Source organism: Oncorhynchus gorbuscha, linkage group LG14, assembly GCF_021184085.1.
Source record: "Oncorhynchus gorbuscha isolate QuinsamMale2020 ecotype Even-year linkage group LG14, OgorEven_v1.0, whole genome shotgun sequence".
Lineage (NCBI taxonomy): Eukaryota > Metazoa > Chordata > Actinopteri > Salmoniformes > Salmonidae > Oncorhynchus > Oncorhynchus gorbuscha.
Window position 1 is genome coordinate 15,897,305 of NC_060186.1, and position 19,997 is coordinate 15,917,301.

The 19,997-nt window shown below is 54.7% G+C and overlaps 1 protein-coding gene across 23 annotated transcripts in view; it reads right to left on the minus strand.

Moving 5' to 3' along the window:
• The window catches only part of LOC123994553 (CUGBP Elav-like family member 2), a 291,904-nt gene that overhangs the window by 19,630 nt on the left and 252,277 nt on the right, over nucleotides 1-19,997 (minus strand). For 14 of the 23 annotated variants that reach the window (XM_046297277.1, XM_046297274.1, XM_046297273.1 and 11 more), the window contains 2 exons: nucleotides 4,688-4,918; nucleotides 3,746-3,809 (listed from right to left, as the gene is read on the minus strand). In XM_046297277.1, the coding sequence (XP_046153233.1) occupies nucleotides 3,746-3,809; nucleotides 4,688-4,918 (295 nt within the window). The remainder of the gene's footprint in view (nucleotides 1-3,745; nucleotides 3,810-4,687; nucleotides 4,919-19,997) is intronic. The other 9 variants (XM_046297293.1, XM_046297288.1, XM_046297280.1 and 6 more) reach the window with 1 other exon arrangement.

Consider the following 19,997-nt stretch of genomic DNA (forward strand, 5'->3'; position numbering starts at 1 on the left):
GAGGGTGAAACAGCAGAGAGCCCCAGTCCTGAAAGAGGAAGAGAGACACAGAGACAGCTCTGCACACATCAGGAGATCCAGCATTGGGGCTATACAGCTGGCAGGCTGTGCTAAGCTGTGCTGTGTGCTCCGGGCTGTATAGCTCTGTGGAGGCTCCGTATGCCACCTGGGCTGAGCTGGGCCGGGGCTCTATCGTAAGCGCTAGCTAGCTAGCTGGCTCTAATTGAATGCTCATTGGGGTAATTGAGCCTCTCACTGCTCTCCGACTCCTCATGATGAAGACTGGGACCAGATGTCACTGAGCTGTCTCACATCTACTGCCAATCACGTACGGTTGCCCAGCGACAGATGGACGGCCAAAAGGATTCCGGAATGCAGCCGCGATTTCACTTCCAGTTCCAACTGTTCCAAGTCCCTGAGCGTTTCTGTGTGTGTGTGTGTGTGTGTGTGTGTGTGTGTGTGTGTGTGTGTGTGTGTGTGTGTGTGTGTGTGTGTGTGTGTGTGTGTGTGTGTGTGTGTGTGTGTGTGTGTGTGTGTGTGTGTGTGTGTGTGTGTGTGTGTGTGTGTGTATGAGAGAGAGCGTTCTAACAGCCGTTCACTGAGGTAAAAGATCCTCAGAGCCCATACTCACTCAACTACACCACATCAACCAACATTACGGGCTCTTAAAAATGTCCCCGTGTCCAGAACGCTCAACCCACCTACTTTGCAAGAAATAGATCCACATTTTAAAAACTTGAGCCAATGAGCTTACTACTTTGGAAATACATTATTTCTACCCTGCAACAACCAGTTCCTCAAATCCATTCAGTTTTGCACTACTTATTAGAATGTATTTTTTCCTTCAGCGGTGCTGGCAATTACAGTACTCCTGTGCCGATAGCTGCTATAAATATTCCCCCTCTGCCTCTCTCAGTCAGCCAGCTAAACAGTCTACAATCAGGAGCTGACAGCTTACTGAGCACCCAAGGAGAGGGAGAGAGCGAGAAAGAGAGAGAGAGGGTGGGAGTGAGGCGGCAAGAGGGAGAGAGGCAGGGCGTAGGAGGACGGAAGAAGGGGGGGGTAGGTGGGATGACAGGGTGAGGGATTCAGAAAAAGCAATTGAAAGAAAGAAAGGAGGGGAGACACAGGGACAAAGGAGAGGGATGAAGAGGATAAAGGATGGAGAGAGATAGGTGGGAGTGTGGGTAGGAGAACATGCAGAGGAAAAGACAAAGGAGAGGGATGAAGAGGATAAAGGATGGAGAGAGATAGGGGGAGTGTGGGTAGGAGAACATGCAGAGGAAGACAAAGGAGAGGGATGAAGAGGATAAAGGATGGAGAGAGATAGGGGGAGTGTGGGTAGGAGAACATGCAGAGGAAAAGACAAAGGAGAGGGATGAAGAGGATAAAGGATGGAGAGAGATAGGGGGAGTGTGGGTAGGAGAACATGCAGAGGAAAAGACAAAGGAAGGGATGACAAAGGAGAGGATGAAAGGATAAAGGATGGAGAGATAGGGGGAGTGTGGGTAGGAGAACATGCAGAGGAAAAGACAAAGGAGAGGGATGAAGAGGATAAAGGATGGAGAGAGATAGGGGGAGTGTGTGTAGGAGAACATGCAGAGGAAAAGACAAAGGAGAGGGATGAAGAGGATAAAGGATGGAGAGAGATAGGGGGAGTGTGTGTAGGAGAACATGCAGAGGAAAAGACAAAGGAGAGGGATGAAGAGGATAAAGGATGGAGAGAGAGGGGGAGTGTGGGTAGGAGAACATGCAGAGGAAAAGACAAAGGAGAGGGATGAAGAGGATAAAGGATGGAGAGAGATAGGGGGGAGTGTGGGTAGGAGAACATGCAGAGGAAAATACAAAGGAGAGGGATGAAGAGGATAAAGGATGGAGAGAGATAGGGGGAGTGTGGGTAGGAGAACATGCAGAGGAAAAGACAAAGGAGAGGGATGAAGAGGATAAAGGATGGAGAGAGATAGGGGGAGTGTGGGTAGGAGAACATGCAGAGGAAAATACAAAGGAGAGGGATGAAGAGGATAAAGGATGGAGAGAGATAGGGGGAGTGTGGGTAGGAGAACATGCAGAGGAAAATACAAAGGAGAGGGATGAAGAGGATAAAGGATGGAGGGAGAGGGGGAGTGTGGGTAGGAGAACATGCAGAGGAAAAGACAAAGGTGAGGGATGAAGAGGATAAAGGATGGAGAGAGATAGGCGGGAGTGTGGGTAGGAGAACATGCAGAGGAAAATACAAAGGAGAGGGATGAAGAGGATAAAGGATGGAGAGAGATAGGTGGGAGTGTGGGTAGGAGAACATGCAGAGGAAAAGACAAAGGAGAGGGATGAAGAGGATAAAGGATGGAGAGAGATAGGGGGAGTGTGGGTAGGAGAACATGCAGAGGAAAAGACAAAGGAGAGGGATGAAGAGGATAAAGGATGGAGAGAGATAGGGGGAGTGTGTGTAGGAGAACATGCAGAGGAAAAGACAAAGGAGAGGGATGAAGAGGATAAAGGATGGAGAGAGAGGGGGAGTGTGGGTAGGAGAACATGCAGAGGAAAAGACAAAGGAGAGGGATGAAGAGGATAAAGGATGGAGAGAGATAGGGGGGAGTGTGGGTAGGAGAACATGCAGAGGAAAATACAAAGGAGAGGGATGAAGAGGATAAAGGATGGAGAGAGATAGGGGGAGTGTGGGTAGGAGAACATGCAGAGGAAAATACAAAGGAGAGGGATGAAGAGGATAAAGGATGGAGAGAGATAGGGGGAGTGTGGGTAGGAGAACATGCAGAGGAAAATACAAAGGAGAGGGATGAAGAGGATAAAGGATGGAGAGAGATAGGGGGAGTGTGTGTAGGAGAACATGCAGAGGAAAAGACAAAGGAGAGGGATGAAGAGGATAAAGGATGGAGAGAGAGGGGGAGTGTGGGTAGGAGAACATGCAGAGGAAAAGACAAAGGAGAGGGATGAAGAGGATAAAGGATGGAGAGAGATAGGGGGAGTGTGTGTAGGAGAACATGCAGAGGAAAAGACAAAGGAGAGGGACGAAGAGGATAAAGGATGGAGAGATAGGGGGGAGTGTGGGTAGGAGAACATGCAGAGGAAAAGACAAAGGAGAGGGATGAAGAGGATAAAGGATGGAGAGAGATAGGGGGAGTGTGTGTAGGAGAACATGCAGAGGAAAATACAAAGGAGAGGGATGAAGAGGATAAAGGATGGAGAGAGATAGGGGGAGTGTGGGTAGGAGAACATGCAGAGGAAAATACAAAGGAGAGGGATGAAGAGGATAAAGGATGGAGAGAGATAGGGGGAGTGTGGGTAGGAGAACATGCAGAGGAAAATACAAAGGAGAGGGATGAAGAGGATAAAGGATGGAGAGAGATTAGATAGGGGGAGTGTGGGTAGGAGAACATGCAGAGGAAAAGACAAAGGTGACCAGCAGGGGGAAACAGTGAGCAGAGCTCCTCTCTCATTTCTCTCTATTTTCCTTCTGTGTTGCCTTAGTGCCGGACTAAACATCGCTCCTTTGAGGCCTGGTACACTCTTCTGTCCTGATGGATAACAGACTCAAGACAAATCTGAACAACAGCGACATCTTAAAAAACGAGTTGCTGCATAGTTTCTAGAATATTAGTCAGTGTGTGTGTGTGTGTGTGTGTGTGTGTGTGTGTGTGTGTGTGTGTGTGTGTGTGTGTGTGTGTGTGTGTGTGTGTGTGTGTGTGTGTGTGTGTGTGTGTGTGTGTGTGTGTACATCTACTGGACTCACCTGCCATCTGTTGGATCCCACTGAAGGCTCCAAGGTTACTGGAGGAGGTGGCCTGCTGGAGCAACTGAGGGAGAAAGAAAGAGAGGAGAAATAGATAGATAGATAGATAGATAGATAGATAGATAGATAGATAGAAAATAATAAAAGAGAGAGAAACAGAGTGAGGAGGAGGGATTGGAAATACAAACATCACCCTCACTATCTTTTCTCTGCTAGTATCCTCATGATCTTGGTAGCATTACTGCATGTGGGCTATATGCTATATAAACATTGAATATGACATCTTCTACTGTACATTTAACCACTGAGTCACTGAGACATTTCAGAATAGAACACAGAGTAACTGTCAAAGAACTTATGTGCATTTACAACTTTGTACACCTATTTCCAAGTTTACAGGTTCAGGAAAGATCCTAGCTGTGATGAAGGGGACTCAAGGAAGAGTAGACTGGTCTGTTTCAGAGAAGTTGGGGACAGAAGCATTAAAAGGTTTCAGAGTGAAAGAGGAAGAGGGTCAGTTCTGAAAGAGGCTACCGAAGGAAGGGGGTCCTAAGAATGAGCTGAGAGGGTGGTTCTGAAATGCTATGAAGTACTGAAGCAGGGAGGGGGAATGAGGCTTCTGAAACACCACATGCCAATCTGTCAATTAATCACCGCTGTGACCCAATAGGATGACAATATTAGACATGGGAAAGACCTCTTATTGGATCACACCAACGATTGGCCCCGCCCATTGAACCTTTACCCCTATTATTCAAAGACCTCATTTCCCTGTCACGGAGGGGGGAGTGGAGCCTTAAGGGGGAAGAGAGAGGGAAAGGGATAGGAAGCGGGGTCTGACTCTCTGGGGGTGTGGACGGGGGGGGGGGTCGGCGGTTGGCGACGGCAGGGAGGGTAGTGGGGGCGGGGAGGGTAGTGGGGGGCGGGGAGGGTGGCACTGACTGCGGCGGCGACGGATGCGTTGGCTGCGGGGCTGTAGTAAGGGGTGGGCGACGCGGCGTGTCCTCTTACAGCCAGATACTGCGGGGTGAGGCCGCCCAGCCCTGTCAGACTCCCCCAGGTGGTGGCGTTGTTGAGCTGCTGCATCTGCTGAGCCAGCTGCTGCTGCAGGCGCCGCTGCTCCTTGTCCTTCTGCGTGTCGGCAAACTTCACCACGATGGGAGACGAGCAGCCCTGAGGGAGGAGGGAGGGTGGAAGGGGGGGTTCAGTATTGCACAAGGAATTTCCTGAATTCATGTTCAAAATATACAAAAATTTGATTGGTTTCACAAGGAATCTGTTACAAACTAACCCTAACACAACATAGGTACAATGCACGCAGACACACACGTAACACGACATTAACAAGCACACACAACTAAGGAGAAGGGACTAGCTTCCCATAAGGGCCAGTTATCTTACAGTCCACAATGGGTTTATTTCCACAGAAAGCGATTTCCTGAGTTCTAAAAGTATTTCATCATCTCACGGAGTGGGGAAAAGAGAGAGCGAGATAGAGAGGTACGGGGAGACGGAGGTAGAGAGAGAGAACAGAGATGGTCAGAGGTACGGGGAGACGGAGGTAGAGAGAGAGAGAACAGAGATGGTCAGAGGGAGGGGAGACGGAGGTAGAGAGAGAGAGAACAGAGATGGTCAGAGGGACGGGGAGACGGAGGTAGAGAGAGAGAGAACAGAGATGGTCAGAGGGACAGAGAGACGGAGGTAGAGAGAGAGAACAGAGATGGTCAGAGGGAGGTAGAGAGAGAGAACAGAGATGGTCAGAGGGACGGGGAGACGGAGGTAGAGAGAGAGAACAGAGATGGTCAGAGGGAGGTAGAGAGAGAGAACAGAGATGGTCAGAGGGAGGTAGAGAGAGAGAACAGAGATGGTCAGAGGGACGGGGAGACGGAGGTAGAGAGAGAGAACAGAGATGGTCAGAGGGACGGGGAGACGGAGGTAGAGAGAGGGAACAGAGATGGTCAGAGGGAGGTAGAGAGAGGGAACAGAGATGGTCAGAGGGAGGTAGAGAGAGAGAACAGAGATGGTCAGAGGGAGGTAGAGAGAGAGAACAGAGATGGTCAGAGGGAGGTAGAGAGAGAGAACAGAGATGGTCAGAGGGAGGTAGAGAGAGAGAGAACAGAGATGGTCAGAGGGACGGGGAGACGGAGGTAGAGAGAGGGAACAGAGATGGTCAGAGGGAGGGGAGACGGAGGTAGAGAGAGAGAGAACAGAGATGGTCAGAGGGAGGTAGAGAGAGAGAACAGAGATGGTCAGAGGGAGGTAGAGAGAGGGAACAGAGATGGTCAGAGGGAGGTAGAGAGAGAGAACAGAGATGGTCAGAGGGAGGTAGAGAGAGGGAACAGAGATGGTCAGAGGGAGGTAGAGAGAGAGAACAGAGATGGTCAGAGGGAGGTAGAGAGAGAGAACAGAGATGGTCAGAGGGAGGTAGAGAGAGGGAACAGAGATGGTCAGAGGGACGGGGAGACGGAGGTAGAGAGAGAGAGAGCAGAGATGGTCAGAGGGACGGGGAGACGGAGGTAGAGAGAGAGAGAGCAGAGATGGTCAGAGGGACGGGGAGACGGAGGTAGAGAGAGAGAACAGAGATGGTCAGAGGGACGGGGAGACGGAGGTAGAGAGAGAGAACAGAGATGGTCAGAGGGACGGGGAGACGGAGGTAGAGAGAGAGAGAGCAGAGATGGTCAGAGGGACGGGGAGACGGAGGTAGAGAGAGAGAACAGAGATGGTCAGAGGGACGGGGAGACGGAGGTAGAGAGAGAACAGAGATGGTCAGAGGGACGGGGAGACGGAGGTAGAGAGAGAGAGAGCAGAGATGGTCAGAGGGACGGGGAGACGGAGGTAGAGAGAGAGAACAGAGATGGTCAGAGGGACGGGGAGACGGAGGTAGAGAGAGAGAACAGAGACGGTCAGAGGGACGGGGAGACGGAGGTAGAGAGAGAGAACAGAGATGGTCAGAGGGACGGGGAGACGGAGGTAGAGAGAGAGAGAGCAGAGATGGTCAGAGGGACGGGGAGACGGAGGTAGAGAGAGAGAACAGAGATGGTCAGAGGGACGGGGAGACGGAGGTAGAGAGAGAGAACAGAGATGGTCAGAGGGAGGGGAGACGGAGGTAGAGAGAGAGAGACAGAGATGGTCAGAGGGACGGGAGACGGAGGTAGAGAGAGAGAACAGAGATGGTCAGAGGGACAGGGAGACGGAGGTAGAGAGAGAGAACAGAGATGGTCAGAGGGGAGAGGAGGTAGAGAGAGAGAACAGAGATGGTCAGAGGGACGGGGAGACGGAGGTAGAGAGAGAGAACAGAGATGGTCAGAGGGAGAGGGAGACGGAGGTCAGAGAGAGAGAGAACAGAGATGGTCAGAGGGAGGGGAGACGGAGGTAGAGAGAGAGAGAACAGAGATGGTCAGAGGGACGGGGAGACGGAGGTAGAGAGAGAGAACAGAGATGGTCAGAGGGACGGGGAGACGGAGGTAGAGAGAGAGAACAGAGATGGTCAGAGGGACGGGGAGACGGAGGTAGAGAGAGAGAACAGAGATGGTCAGAGGGACGGGAGACGGAGGTAGAGAGAGAGAACAGAGATGGTCAGAGGGAGGTAGAGAGAGAGAACAGAGATGGTCAGAGGGAGGTAGAGAGAGAGAACAGAGATGGTCAGAGGGAGGTAGAGAGAGAGAACAGAGATGGTCAGAGGGAGGTAGAGAGAGGGAACAGAGATGGTCAGAGGGAGGTAGAGAGAGAGAACAGAGATGGTCAGAGGGAGGTAGAGAGAGAGAACAGAGATGGTCAGAGGGAGGTAGAGAGAGGAACAGAGATGGTCAGAGGGAGAACAGGAGGTCAGAGGGAGGTAGAGAGAAGAACAGAGATGGTCAGAGGGAGGTAGAGAGAGAGGGAACAGAGATGGTCAGAGGGAGGAGAGAGAGAGAGAACAGAGATGGTCAGAGGGAGGAGAGAGAGAGAACAGAGATGGTCAGAGGGAGGTAGAGAGAGAGAACAGAGATGGTCAGAGGGAGGGAGACGGAGGAGAGAGAGAGAGAGCAGAGATGGTCAGAGGACGGGAGACAGAGAGAGAGAGAACAGAGATGGTCAGAGGGACGGGAGACGGAGGTAGAGAGAGAGAACAGAGATGGTCAGAGGGACGGGGAGGGAGAGAGAGAGAACAGAGATGGTCAGAGGGACGGGGAGACGGAGGTAGAGAGAGAGAACAGAGATGGTCAGAGGGACGGGGAGACGGAGGTAGAGAGAGGGAACAGAGATGGTCAGAGGGACGGGGAGACGGAGGTAGAGAGAGAGAACAGAGATGGTCAGAGGGAGGAGAGAGGTAGAGAGAACAGAGATGGTCAGAGGGACGGGGAGACGGAGGTAGAGAGAGGGAACAGAGATGGTCAGAGGGACGGGGAGACGGAGGTAGAGAGAGAGAGAACAGAGATGGTCAGAGGGACGGGGAGACGGAGGTAGAGAGAGAGAGAACAGAGATGGTCAGAGGGACGGGGAGACGGAGGTAGAGAGAGAGAACAGAGATGGTCAGAGGGACGGGGAGACGGAGGTAGAGAGAGAGAACAGAGATGGTCAGAGACGGGAGACGGAGAGAGAGAGAACAGAGATGGTCAGAGGGACGGGAGACGGAGGTAGAGAGGGAACAGAGATGGTCAGAGGGACGGGGAGAGAGGTAGAGAGAACAGAGATGGTCAGAGGGACGGGGAGGGAGGTAGAGAGAGAGAACAGAGATGGTCAGAGGACGGGGAGACGGAGGTAGAGAGAGAGAACAGAGATGGTCAGAGGGACGGGGAGACGGAGGTAGAGAGGGAACAGAGATGGTCAGAGGGGGAGACGGAGGTAGAGAGAGAACAGAGATGGTCAGAGGGAGGTAGAGAGAGAGAGAACAGAGATGGTCAGAGGGAGGTAGAGAGAGGGAACAGAGATGGTCAGAGGGAGGGGGAGACGGAGGTAGAGAGAGAGAAGAACAGAGATGGTCAGAGGGAGGGGGAGACGGAGGTAGAGAGAGAGAGAACAGAGATGGTCAGAGGGAGGAGAGGGAGACAGAGATGGTCAGAGAGAGAGAACAGAGATGGTCAGAGATGGGAGACGGAGGTAGAGAGAGAGAACAGAGATGGTCAGAGGGAGGTAGAGGGAGAACGGAGGTCAGAGAGAGAGAGAACAGAGATGGTCAGAGAGGACAGGGGAGAGGGAGGTAGAGAGAGACAGAGAGAACAGAGATGGTCAGAGGGATGGGAGACGGAGGTAGAGAGAGAGAACAGAGATGGTCGGGGAGACGGAGGTAGAGAGAGAGAACAGAGATGGTCAGAGGGAGGTAGGGGAGACAGAGATGGTCAGAGGGAGGTAGAGAGAGAGAACAGAGATGGTCAGAGGGACGGGGAGAGAGGTAGAGAGAGAGAACAGAGAACAGAGGGATGGGGAGACGGAGGTAGAGAGAGAGAACAGAGATGGTCAGAGGGACGGGAGACGGAGGTAGAGAGAGAGAGAACAGAGATGGTCAGAGGGACGGGGAGACGGAGGTAGAGAGAGAGAACAGAGATGGTCAGAGGGACGGGGAGACGGAGGTAGAGAGAGAGAACAGAGATGGTCAGAGGGACGGGGAGACGGAGGTAGAGAGAGAGAGAGCAGAGATGGTCAGAGGGACGGGGAGACGGAGGTAGAGAGAGAGAACAGAGATGGTCAGAGGGAGGTAGAGAGAGAGAACAGAGATGGTCAGAGGGAGGAGAGAGAGAGAGAACAGAGATGGTCAGAGGGAGGTAGAGAGAGAACAGAGATGGTCAGAGGGAGGTAGAGAGAGAGAACAGAGATGGTCAGAGGGACGGGGAGGGAGGTAGAGAGAGAGAACAGAGATGGTCAGAGGGAGGGAGGGAGGTAGAGAGAGGAACAGAGATGGTCAGAGGGAGGTAGAGAGAGACAGAGATGGTCAGAGGTAGAGAGAGAGAACAGAGATGGTCAGAGGGACAGAGGGAGACGGAGGTAGAGAGAGAGAACAGAGATGGTCAGAGGGAGGTAGAGAGAGAGAGGAGGTCAGAGGGAGGTAGAGAGAGGGAACAGAGATGGTCAGAGGGACGGGGAGACGGAGGTAGAGAGAGAGAACAGAGATGGTCAGAGGGACGGGAGACGGAGGTAGAGAGAGAGAGAACAGAGATGGTCAGAGGGACGGGGAGACGGAGGTAGAGAGAGAGAACAGAGATGGTCAGAGGGACGGGGAGACGGAGGTAGAGAGAGAGAACAGAGATGGTCAGAGGGACGGGGAGACGGAGGTAGAGAGAGAGAGAGCAGAGATGGTCAGAGGGACGGGGAGACGGAGGTAGAGAGAGAGAACAGAGATGGTCAGAGGGACGGGGAGACGGAGGTAGAGAGAGAGAACAGAGATGGTCAGAGGGACGGGGACGGAGGTAGAGAGAGAACAGAGATGGTCAGAGGGACGGGGAGACGGAGGTAGAGAGAGAGAACAGAGATGGTCAGAGGGACGGGGAGACGGAGGTAGAGAGAGAGAACAGAGATGGTCAGAGGGACGGGGAGACGGAGGTAGAGAGAGAGAACAGAGATGGTCAGAGGGACGGGGAGACGGAGGTAGAGAGAGAGAGAACAGAGATGGTCAGAGGGACGGGGAGACGGAGGTAGAGAGAGAGAGAACAGAGATGGTCAGAGGGACGGGGAGACGGAGGTAGAGAGAGAGAACAGAGATGGTCAGGGACGGAGGGGGAGAACAGAGATGGTCAGAGGGAGAGAGAGAGAACAGAGATGGTCAGAGGGACGGGGAGACGGAGGTAGAGAGAGAGAACAGAGATGGTCAGAGGGAGGTAGAGAGAGAGAACAGAGATGGTCAGAGGGAGGTAGAGAGAGAGAACAGAGATGGTCAGAGGGACGGGAGACGGAGGTAGAGAGAGAGAACAGAGATGGTCAGAGGGACGGGGAGACGGAGGTAGAGAGAGGGAACAGAGATGGTCAGAGGGATGGTCAGAGGGAACAGAGGGTCAGAGGGAGGTAGAGAGAGAGAACAGAGATGGTCAGAGGGAGGTAGAGAGAGAGAACAGAGATGGTCGGAGGTAGAGAGAGAGAGAACAGAGATGGTCAGAGGGAGGGAGAGAGTAGAGAGAGAGAACAGAGATGGTCAGAGGGACGGGGAGACGGAGGTAGAGAGAGGGAACAGAGATGGTCAGAGGGAGGGGAGACGGAGGTAGAGAGAGAGAACAGAGATGGTCAGAGGGAGGTAGAGAGAGAGAACAGAGATGGTCAGAGGGAGGTAGAGAGAGAGAACAGAGATGGTCAGAGGAGGTAGAGAGAGAGAACAGGATGGTCAGAGGGAGGTAGAGAGAGGGAACAGAGATGGTCAGAGGGGAGAGGGAGACAGAGATGGTCAGAGGGAGAGAGAGAGAGAACAGAGATGGTCAGAGGGAGGTAGAGAGAGGGAACAGAGATGGTCAGAGGGACGGGGAGACGGAGGAGAGAGAGAGAGAGCAGAGATGGTCAGAGGGACGGGGAGACGGAGGTAGAGAGAGAGAAGCAGAGATGGTCAGAGGGACGGGGAGACGGAGGTAGAGAGAGAGAACAGAGATGGTCAGAGGGACGGGGAGACGGAGGTAGAGAGAGAGAGAACAGAGATGGTCAGAGGGACGGGGAGACGGAGGTAGAGAGAGAGAAGCAGAGATGGTCAGAGGGACGGGGAGACGGAGGTAGAGAGAGAGAACAGAGATGGTCAGAGGGACGGGGAGACGGAGGTAGAAAGAGAGAACAGAGATGGTCAGAGGGACGGGGAGACGGAGGTAGAGAGAGAGAGAACAGAGATGGTCAGAGGGACGGGGAGACGGAGGTAGAGAGAGAGAACAGAGATGGTCAGAGGGACGGGGAGACGGAGGTAGAGAGAGAGAACAGAGATGGTCAGAGGGACGGGGAGACGGAGGTAGAGAGAGAGAACAGAGATGGTCAGAGGGACGGGGAGACGGAGGTAGAGAGAGAGAGAGCAGAGATGGTCAGAGGGACGGGGAGACGGAGGTAGAGAGAGAGAACAGAGATGGTCAGAGGGACGGGGAGACGGAGGTAGAGAGAGAGAACAGAGATGGTCAGAGGGACGGGGAGACGGAGGTAGAGAGAGAGAGAGCAGAGATGGTCAGAGGGACGGGGAGACGGAGGTAGAGAGAGAGAACAGAGATGGTCAGAGGGACGGGGAGACGGAGGTAGAGAGAGAGAACAGAGACGGTCAGAGGGACGGGGAGACGGAGGTAGAGAGAGAGAACAGAGATGGTCAGAGGGACGGGGAGACGGAGGTAGAGAGAGAGAACAGAGATGGTCAGAGGGACGGGGAGACGGAGGTAGAGAGAGAGAACAGAGATGGTCAGAGGGACGGGGAGACGGAGGTAGAGAGAGAGAGAGCAGAGATGGTCAGAGGGACGGGGAGACGGAGGTAGAGAGAGAGAACAGAGATGGTCAGAGGGACGGGGAGACGGAGGTAGAGAGAGAGAACAGAGACGGTCAGAGGGACGGGAGACGGAGGTAGAGAGAGAGAACAGAGATGGTCAGAGGGACGGGGAGACGGAGGTAGAGAGAGAGAACAGAGATGGTCAGAGGGAGGTAGAGAGAGGGAACAGAGATGGTCAGAGGGAGGTAGAGAGAGAGAACAGAGATGGTCAGAGGGAGGTAGAGAGAGAGAACAGAGATGGTCAGAGGGAGGTAGAGAGAGGGAACAGAGATGGTCAGAGGGAGGTAGAGAGAGAGAACAGAGATGGTCAGAGGGAGGTAGAGAGAGAGAACAGAGATGGTCAGAGGGAGGTAGAGAGAGGGAACAGAGATGGTCAGACGGAGGTAGAGAGAGAGAACAGAGATGGTCAGAGGGAGGTAGAGAGAGGGAACAGAGATGGTCAGAGGGAGGTAGAGAGAGAGAACAGAGATGGTCAGAGGGAGGTAGAGAGAGAGAACAGAGATGGTCAGAGGGAGGTAGAGAGAGAGAACAGAGATGGTCAGAGGGAGGTAGAGAGAGAGAACAGAGATGGTCAGAGGGAGGTAGAGAGAGAGAGAACAGAGATGGTCAGAGGGACGGGGAGACGGAGGTAGAGAGAGCGAGAACAGAGATGGTCAGAGGGAGGTAGAGAGAGAGAACAGAGATGGTCAGAGGGACGGGGAGACGGAGGTAGAGAGAGGGAACAGAGATGGTCAGAGGGAGGGGAGACGGAGGTAGAGAGAGAGAGAACAGAGATGGTCAGAGGGAGGTAGAGAGAGAGAACAGAGATGGTCAGAGGGACGGGGAGACGGAGGTAGAGAGAGAGGGAACAGAGATGGTCAGAGGGAGGGGAGACGGAGGTAGAGAGAGAGAGAACAGAGATGGTCAGAGGGAGGTAGAGAGAGAGAACAGAGATGGTCAGAGGGACGGGGAGACGGAGCTAGACAGAGAGAACAGAGATGGTCAGAGGGACGGGGAGACGGAGGTAGAGAGAGAGAACAGAGATGGTCAGAGGGAGGTAGAGAGAGAGAACAGAGATGGTCAGAGGGAGGTAGAGAGAGGGAACAGAGATGGTCAGAGGGAGGTAGAGAGAGAGAACAGAGATGGTCAGAGGGAGGTAGAGAGAGGGAACAGAGATGGTCAGAGGGAGGTAGAGAGAGAGAACAGAGATGGTCAGAGGGAGGTAGAGAGAGGGAACAGAGATGGTCAGAGGGAGGTAGAGAGAGAGAACAGAGATGGTCAGAGGGAGGTAGAGAGAGAGAACAGAGATGGTCAGAGGGAGGTAGAGAGAGGAACAGAGATGGTCAGAGGGACGGGGAGACGGAGGTAGAGAGAGAGAGAGCAGAGATGGTCAGAGGGACGGGGAGACGGAGGTAGAGAGAGAGAACAGAGATGGTCAGAGGGACGGGGAGACGGAGGTAGAGAGAGAGAACAGAGATGGTCAGAGGGACGGGGAGACGGAGGTAGAGAGAGAGAACAGAGATGGTCAGAGGGACGGGGAGACGGAGGTAGAGAGAGAGAGAGCAGAGATGGTCAGAGGGACGGGGAGACGGAGGTAGAGAGAGAGAACAGAGATGGTCAGAGGGACGGGGAGACGGAGGGAGAGAGAACAGAGATGGTCAGAGGGACGGGGAGACGGAGGAGAGAGAACAGAGATGGTCAGAGGGACGGAGGTAGGGAGACGGAGGTCAGAGAGAGAGAACAGAGATGGTCAGAGGGACGGGGAGACGGAGGTAGAGAGAGAGAACAGAGATGGTCAGAGGGACGGGGAGACGGAGGTAGAGAGAGAGAGAGCAGAGATGGTCAGAGGGACGGGGAGACGGAGGTAGAGAGAGAGAACAGAGATGGTCAGAGGGACGGGGAGACGGAGGTAGAGAGAGAGAGATGGTCAGAGATGGTCAGAGGGACGGGGAGACGGAGGTAGAGAGAGAGAGCAGAGATGGTCAGAGGGACGGGGAGACGGAGGTAGAGAGAGAGAACAGAGATGGTCAGAGGGACGGGGAGACGGAGGTAGAGAGAGAGAGAACAGAGACGGTCAGAGGGACGGGGAGACGGAGGTAGAGAGAGAGAACAGAGATGGTCAGAGGGACGGGGAGACGGAGGTAGAGAGAGAGAACAGAGATGGTCAGAGGGACGGGGAGACGGAGGTAGAGAGAGAGAACAGAGATGGTCAGAGGGACGGGGAGACGGAGGTAGAGAGAGAGAGAGCAGAGATGGTCAGAGGGACGGGGAGACGGAGGTAGAGAGAGAGAACAGAGATGGTCAGAGGGACGGGGAGACGGAGGTAGAGAGAGAGAACAGAGACGGTCAGAGGGACGGGGAGACGGAGGTAGAGAGAGAGAACAGAGATGGTCAGAGGGACGGGGAGACGGAGGTAGAGAGAGAGAACAGAGATGGTCAGAGGGACGGGAGACGGAGGTAGAGAGAGAGAACAGAGATGGTCAGAGGGACGGGGAGACGGAGGTAGAGAGAGGGAACAGAGATGGTCAGAGGGACGGGGAGACGGAGGTAGAGAGAGAGAACAGAGATGGTCAGAGGGACGGGGAGACGGAGGTAGAGAGAGAGAACAGAGATGGTCAGAGGGACGGGGAGACGGAGGTAGAGAGAGAGAACAGAGATGGTCAGAGGGACGGGGAGACGGAGGTAGAGAGAGAGAACAGAGATGGTCAGAGGGACGGGGAGAGATAGAGAGAGAGAGAACAGAGACGGTCAGAGGGACGGGGAGACGGAGGTAGAGAGAGGGAACAGAGATGGTCAGAGGGACGGGGAGACGGAGGTAGAGAGAGGGAACAGAGATGGTCAGAGGGACGGGGAGACGGAGGTAGAGAGAGAGAACAGAGATGGTCAGAGGGACGGGGAGACGGAGGTAGAGAGAGAGAACAGAGATGGTCAGAGGGACGGGGAGACGGAGGTAGAGAGAGAGAACAGAGATGGTCAGAGGGACGGGGAGACGGAGGTAGAGAGAGAGAACAGAGACGGTCAGAGGGACGGGGAGACGGAGGTAGAGAGAGGGAACAGAGATGGTCAGAGGGAGGTAGAGAGAGGGAACAGAGATGGTCAGACGGAGGTAGAGAGAGAGAACAGAGATGGTCAGAGGGAGGTAGAGAGAGGGAACAGAGATGGTCAGAGGGAGGTAGAGAGAGAGAACAGAGATGGTCAGAGGGAGGTAGAGAGAGAGAACAGAGATGGTCAGAGGGAGGTAGAGAGAGGGAACAGAGATGGTCAGACGGAGGTAGAGAGAGAGAACAGAGATGGTCAGAGGGAGGTAGAGAGAGGGAACAGAGATGGTCAGAGGGAGGTAGAGAGAGAGAACAGAGATGGTCAGAGGGAGGTAGAGAGAGAGAACAGAGATGGTCAGAGGGAGGTAGAGAGAGAGAACAGAGATGGTCAGAGGGAGGTAGAGAGAGAGAACAGAGATGGTCAGAGGGAGGTAGAGAGAGAGAGAACAGAGATGGTCAGAGGGACGGGGAGACGGAGGTAGAGAGAGCGAGAACAGAGATGGTCAGAGGGAGGTAGAGAGAGAGAACAGAGATGGTCAGAGGGACGGGGAGACGGAGGTAGAGAGAGGGAACAGAGATGGTCAGAGGGAGGGGAGACGGAGGTAGAGAGAGAGAGAACAGAGATGGTCAGAGGGAGGTAGAGAGAGAGAACAGAGATGGTCAGAGGGACGGGGAGACGGAGGTAGAGAGAGGGAACAGAGATGGTCAGAGGGAGGGGAGACGGAGGTAGAGAGAGAGAGAACAGAGATGGTCAGAGGGAGGTAGAGAGAGAGAACAGAGATGGTCAGAGGGACGGGAGACGGAGCTAGACAGAGAGAACAGAGATGGTCAGAGGGACGGGAGACGGAGGTAGAGAGAGAGAACAGAGATGGTCAGAGGGAGGTAGAGAGAGAGAACAGAGATGGTCAGAGGGAGGTAGAGAGAGGGAACAGAGATGGTCAGAGGGAGGTAGAGAGAGAGAACAGAGATGGTCAGAGGGAGGTAGAGAGAGGGAACAGAGATGGTCAGAGGGAGGTAGAGAGAGAGAACAGAGATGGTCAGAGGGAGGTAGAGAGAGGGAACAGAGATGGTCAGAGGGAGGTAGAGAGAGAGAACAGAGATGGTCAGAGGGAGGTAGAGAGAGAGAACAGAGATGGTCAGAGGGAGGTAGAGAGAGGGAACAGAGATGGTCAGAGGGACGGGGAGACGGAGGTAGAGAGAGAGAGAGCAGAGATGGTCAGAGGGACGGGGAGACGGAGGTAGAGAGAGAGAGAGCAGAGATGGTCAGAGGGACGGGGAGACGGAGGTAGAGAGAGAGAACAGAGATGGTCAGAGGGACGGGGAGACGGAGGTAGAGAGAGAGAACAGAGATGGTCAGAGGGACGGGGAGACGGAGGTAGAGAGAGAGAGAGCAGAGATGGTCAGAGGGACGGGGAGACGGAGGTAGAGAGAGAGAACAGAGATGGTCAGAGGGACGGGGAGACGGAGGTAGAGAGAGAGAACAGAGATGGTCAGAGGGACGGGGAGACGGAGGTAGAGAGAGAGAGAGCAGAGATGGTCAGAGGGACGGGAGACGGAGGTAGAGAGAGAGAACAGAGATGGTCAGAGGGACGGGGAGACGGAGGTAGAGAGAGAGAGAACAGAGACGGTCAGAGGGACGGGGAGACGGAGGTAGAGAGAGAGAACAGAGATGGTCAGAGGGACGGGGAGACGGAGGTAGAGAGAGAGAGAGCAGAGATGGTCAGAGGGACGGGGAGACGGAGGTAGAGAGAGAGAACAGAGATGGTCAGAGGGACGGGAGACGGAGGTAGAGAGAGAACAGAGATGGTCAGAGGGACGGGAGACGGAGGTAGAGAGAGAGAGAGCAGAGATGGTCAGAGGGACGGGAGACGGAGGTAGAGAGAGAGAACAGAGATGGTCAGAGGGACGGGGAGACGGAGGTAGAGAGAGAGAACAGAGACGGTCAGAGGGACGGGGAGACGGAGGTAGAGAGAGAGAACAGAGATGGTCAGAGGGACGGGGAGACGGAGGTAGAGAGAGAGAACAGAGATGGTCAGAGGGACGGGAGACGGAGGTAGAGAGAGAGAACAGAGATGGTCAGAGGGACGGGGAGACGGAGGTAGAGAGAGAGAGAGCAGAGATGGTCAGAGGGACGGGGAGACGGAGGTAGAGAGAGAGAACAGAGATGGTCAGAGGGACGGGGAGACGGAGGTAGAGAGAGAGAACAGAGACGGTCAGAGGGACGGGGAGACGGAGGTAGAGAGAGAGAACAGAGATGGTCAGAGGGACGGGGAGACGGAGGTAGAGAGAGAGAACAGAGATGGTCAGAGGGACGGGGAGACGGAGGTAGAGAGAGAGAACAGAGATGGTCAGAGGGACGGGGAGACGGAGGTAGAGAGAGGGAACAGAGATGGTCAGAGGGACGGGGAGACGGAGGTAGAGAGAGAGAACAGAGATGGTCAGAGGGACGGGGAGACGGAGGTAGAGAGAGAGAACAGAGATGGTCAGAGGGACGGGGAGACGGAGGTAGAGAGAGAGAACAGAGATGGTCAGAGGGACGGGGAGACGGAGGTAGAGAGAGAGAACAGAGATGGTCAGAGGGACGGGGAGACGCAGGTAGAGAGAGAGAACAGAGACGGTCAGAGGGACGGGGAGACGGAGGTAGAGAGAGGGAACAGAGATGGTCAGAGGGACGGGGAGACGGAGGTAGAGAGAGGGAACAGAGATGGTCAGAGGGACGGGGAGACGGAGGTAGAGAGAGAGAACAGAGATGGTCAGAGGGACGGGAGACGGAGGTAGAGAGAGAGAACAGAGATGGTCAGAGGGACGGGGAGACGGAGGTAGAGAGAGAGAACAGAGATGGTCAGAGGGACGGGGAGACGGAGGTAGAGAGAGAGAACAGAGACGGTCAGAGGGACGGGGAGACGGAGGTAGAGAGAGGGAACAGAGATGGTCAGAGGGACGGGGAGACGGAGGTAGAGAGAGAGAACAGAGATGGTCAGAGGGACGGGGAGACGGAGGTAGAGAGAGAGAACAGAGATGGTCAGAGGGACGGGGAGACGGAGGTAGAGAGAGGGAACAGAGATGGTCAGAGGGACGGGAGACGGAGTAGAGAGAGAGAACAGAGATGGTCAGAGGGACGGGGAGACGGAGGTAGAGAGAGGGAACAGAGATGGTCAGAGGGACGGGGAGACGGAGGTAGAGAGAGAGAACAGAGATGGTCAGAGGGACGGGAGACAGAGGTAGAGAGAGAACAGAGATGGTCAGAGGGACGGGGAGACGGAGGTAGAGAGAGAGAGAGCAGAGATGGTCAGAGGGACGGGGAGACGGAGGTAGAGAGAGAGAACAGAGATGGTCAGAGGGACGGGGAGACGGAGGTAGAGAGAGAGAGAGCAGAGATGGTCAGAGGGACGGGGAGACGGAGGTAGAGAGAGAGAACAGAGATGGTCAGAGGGACGGGGAGACGGAGGTAGAGAGAGAGAGAGCAGAGATGGTCAGAGGGACGGGAGACGGAGGTAGAGAGAGAGAACAGAGATGGTCAGAGGGACGGGGAGACGGAGGTAGAGAGAGGGAACAGAGATGGTCAGAGGGACGGGGAGACGGAGGTAGAGAGAGAGAACAGAGATGGTCAGAGGGACGGGGAGACGGAGGTAGAGAGAGAGAGAGCAGAGATGGTCAGAGGGACGGGGAGACAGAGGTAGAGAGAGAGAGAACAGAGATGGTCAGAGGGAGGTAGAGAGAGGGAACAGAGATGGTCAGAGGGACAAGGAGACGGAGGTAGAGAGAGAGAACAGAGATGGTCAGAGGGACGGGGAGACGGAGGTAGAGAGAGAGAGAGCAGAGATGGTCAGAGGGACGGGGAGACGGAGGTAGAGAGAGAGAACAGAGATGGTCAGAGGGACGGGGAGACGGAGGTAGAGAGAGGGAACAGAGATGGTCAGAGGGACGGGGAGACGGAGGTAGAGAGAGAGAACAGAGATGGTCAGAGGGACGGGGAGACGGAGGTAGAGAGAGAGAGAGCAGAGATGGTCAGAGGGACGGGGAGACGGAGGTAGAGAGAGAGAACAGAGATGGTCAGAGGGAGGTAGAGAGAGAGAACAGAGATGGTCAGAGGGAGGTAGAGAGAGAGAACAGAGATGGTCAGAGGGACGAGGAGACGGAGGTAGTAGAGAGAGAGAACAGAGATGGTCAGAGGGACGGGGAGACGGAGGTAGAGAGAGAGAACAGAGACGGTCAGAGGGACGGGGAGACGGAGGTAGAGAGAGGAACAGAGATGGTCAGAGGGACGGGGAGACGGAGGTAGAGAGAGAGAACAGAGAAGGTCAGAGGGACGGGGAGACGGAGGTAGAGAGAGAGAACAGAGATGGTCAGAGGGACGGGGAGACGGAGGTAGAGAGAGGGAACAGAGATGGTCAGAGGGACGGGGAGACGGAGGTAGAGAGAGAGAACAGAGATGGTCAGAGGGACGGGGAGACGGAGGTAGAGAGAGAGGGAACAGAGATGGTCAGAGGGACGGGGAGACGGAGGTAGAGAGAGAGAACAGAGATGGTCAGAGGGACGGGGAGACGGAGGTAGAGAGAGAGAACAGAGATGGTCAGAGGGACGGGGAGACGGAGGTAGAGAGAGAGAGCAGAGATGGTCAGAGGGACGGGGAGACGGAGGTAGAGAGAGAGAACAGAGATGGTCAGAGGGACGGGGAGACGGAGGTAGAGAGAGGGAACAGAGATGGTCAGAGGGAGGTAGAGAGAGAGAACAGAGATGGTCAGAGGTACGGGGGAGACGGAGGTAGAGAGAGAGAACAGAGATGGTCAGAGGGACGGGGAGACGGAGGTAGAGAGAGAGAAGCAGA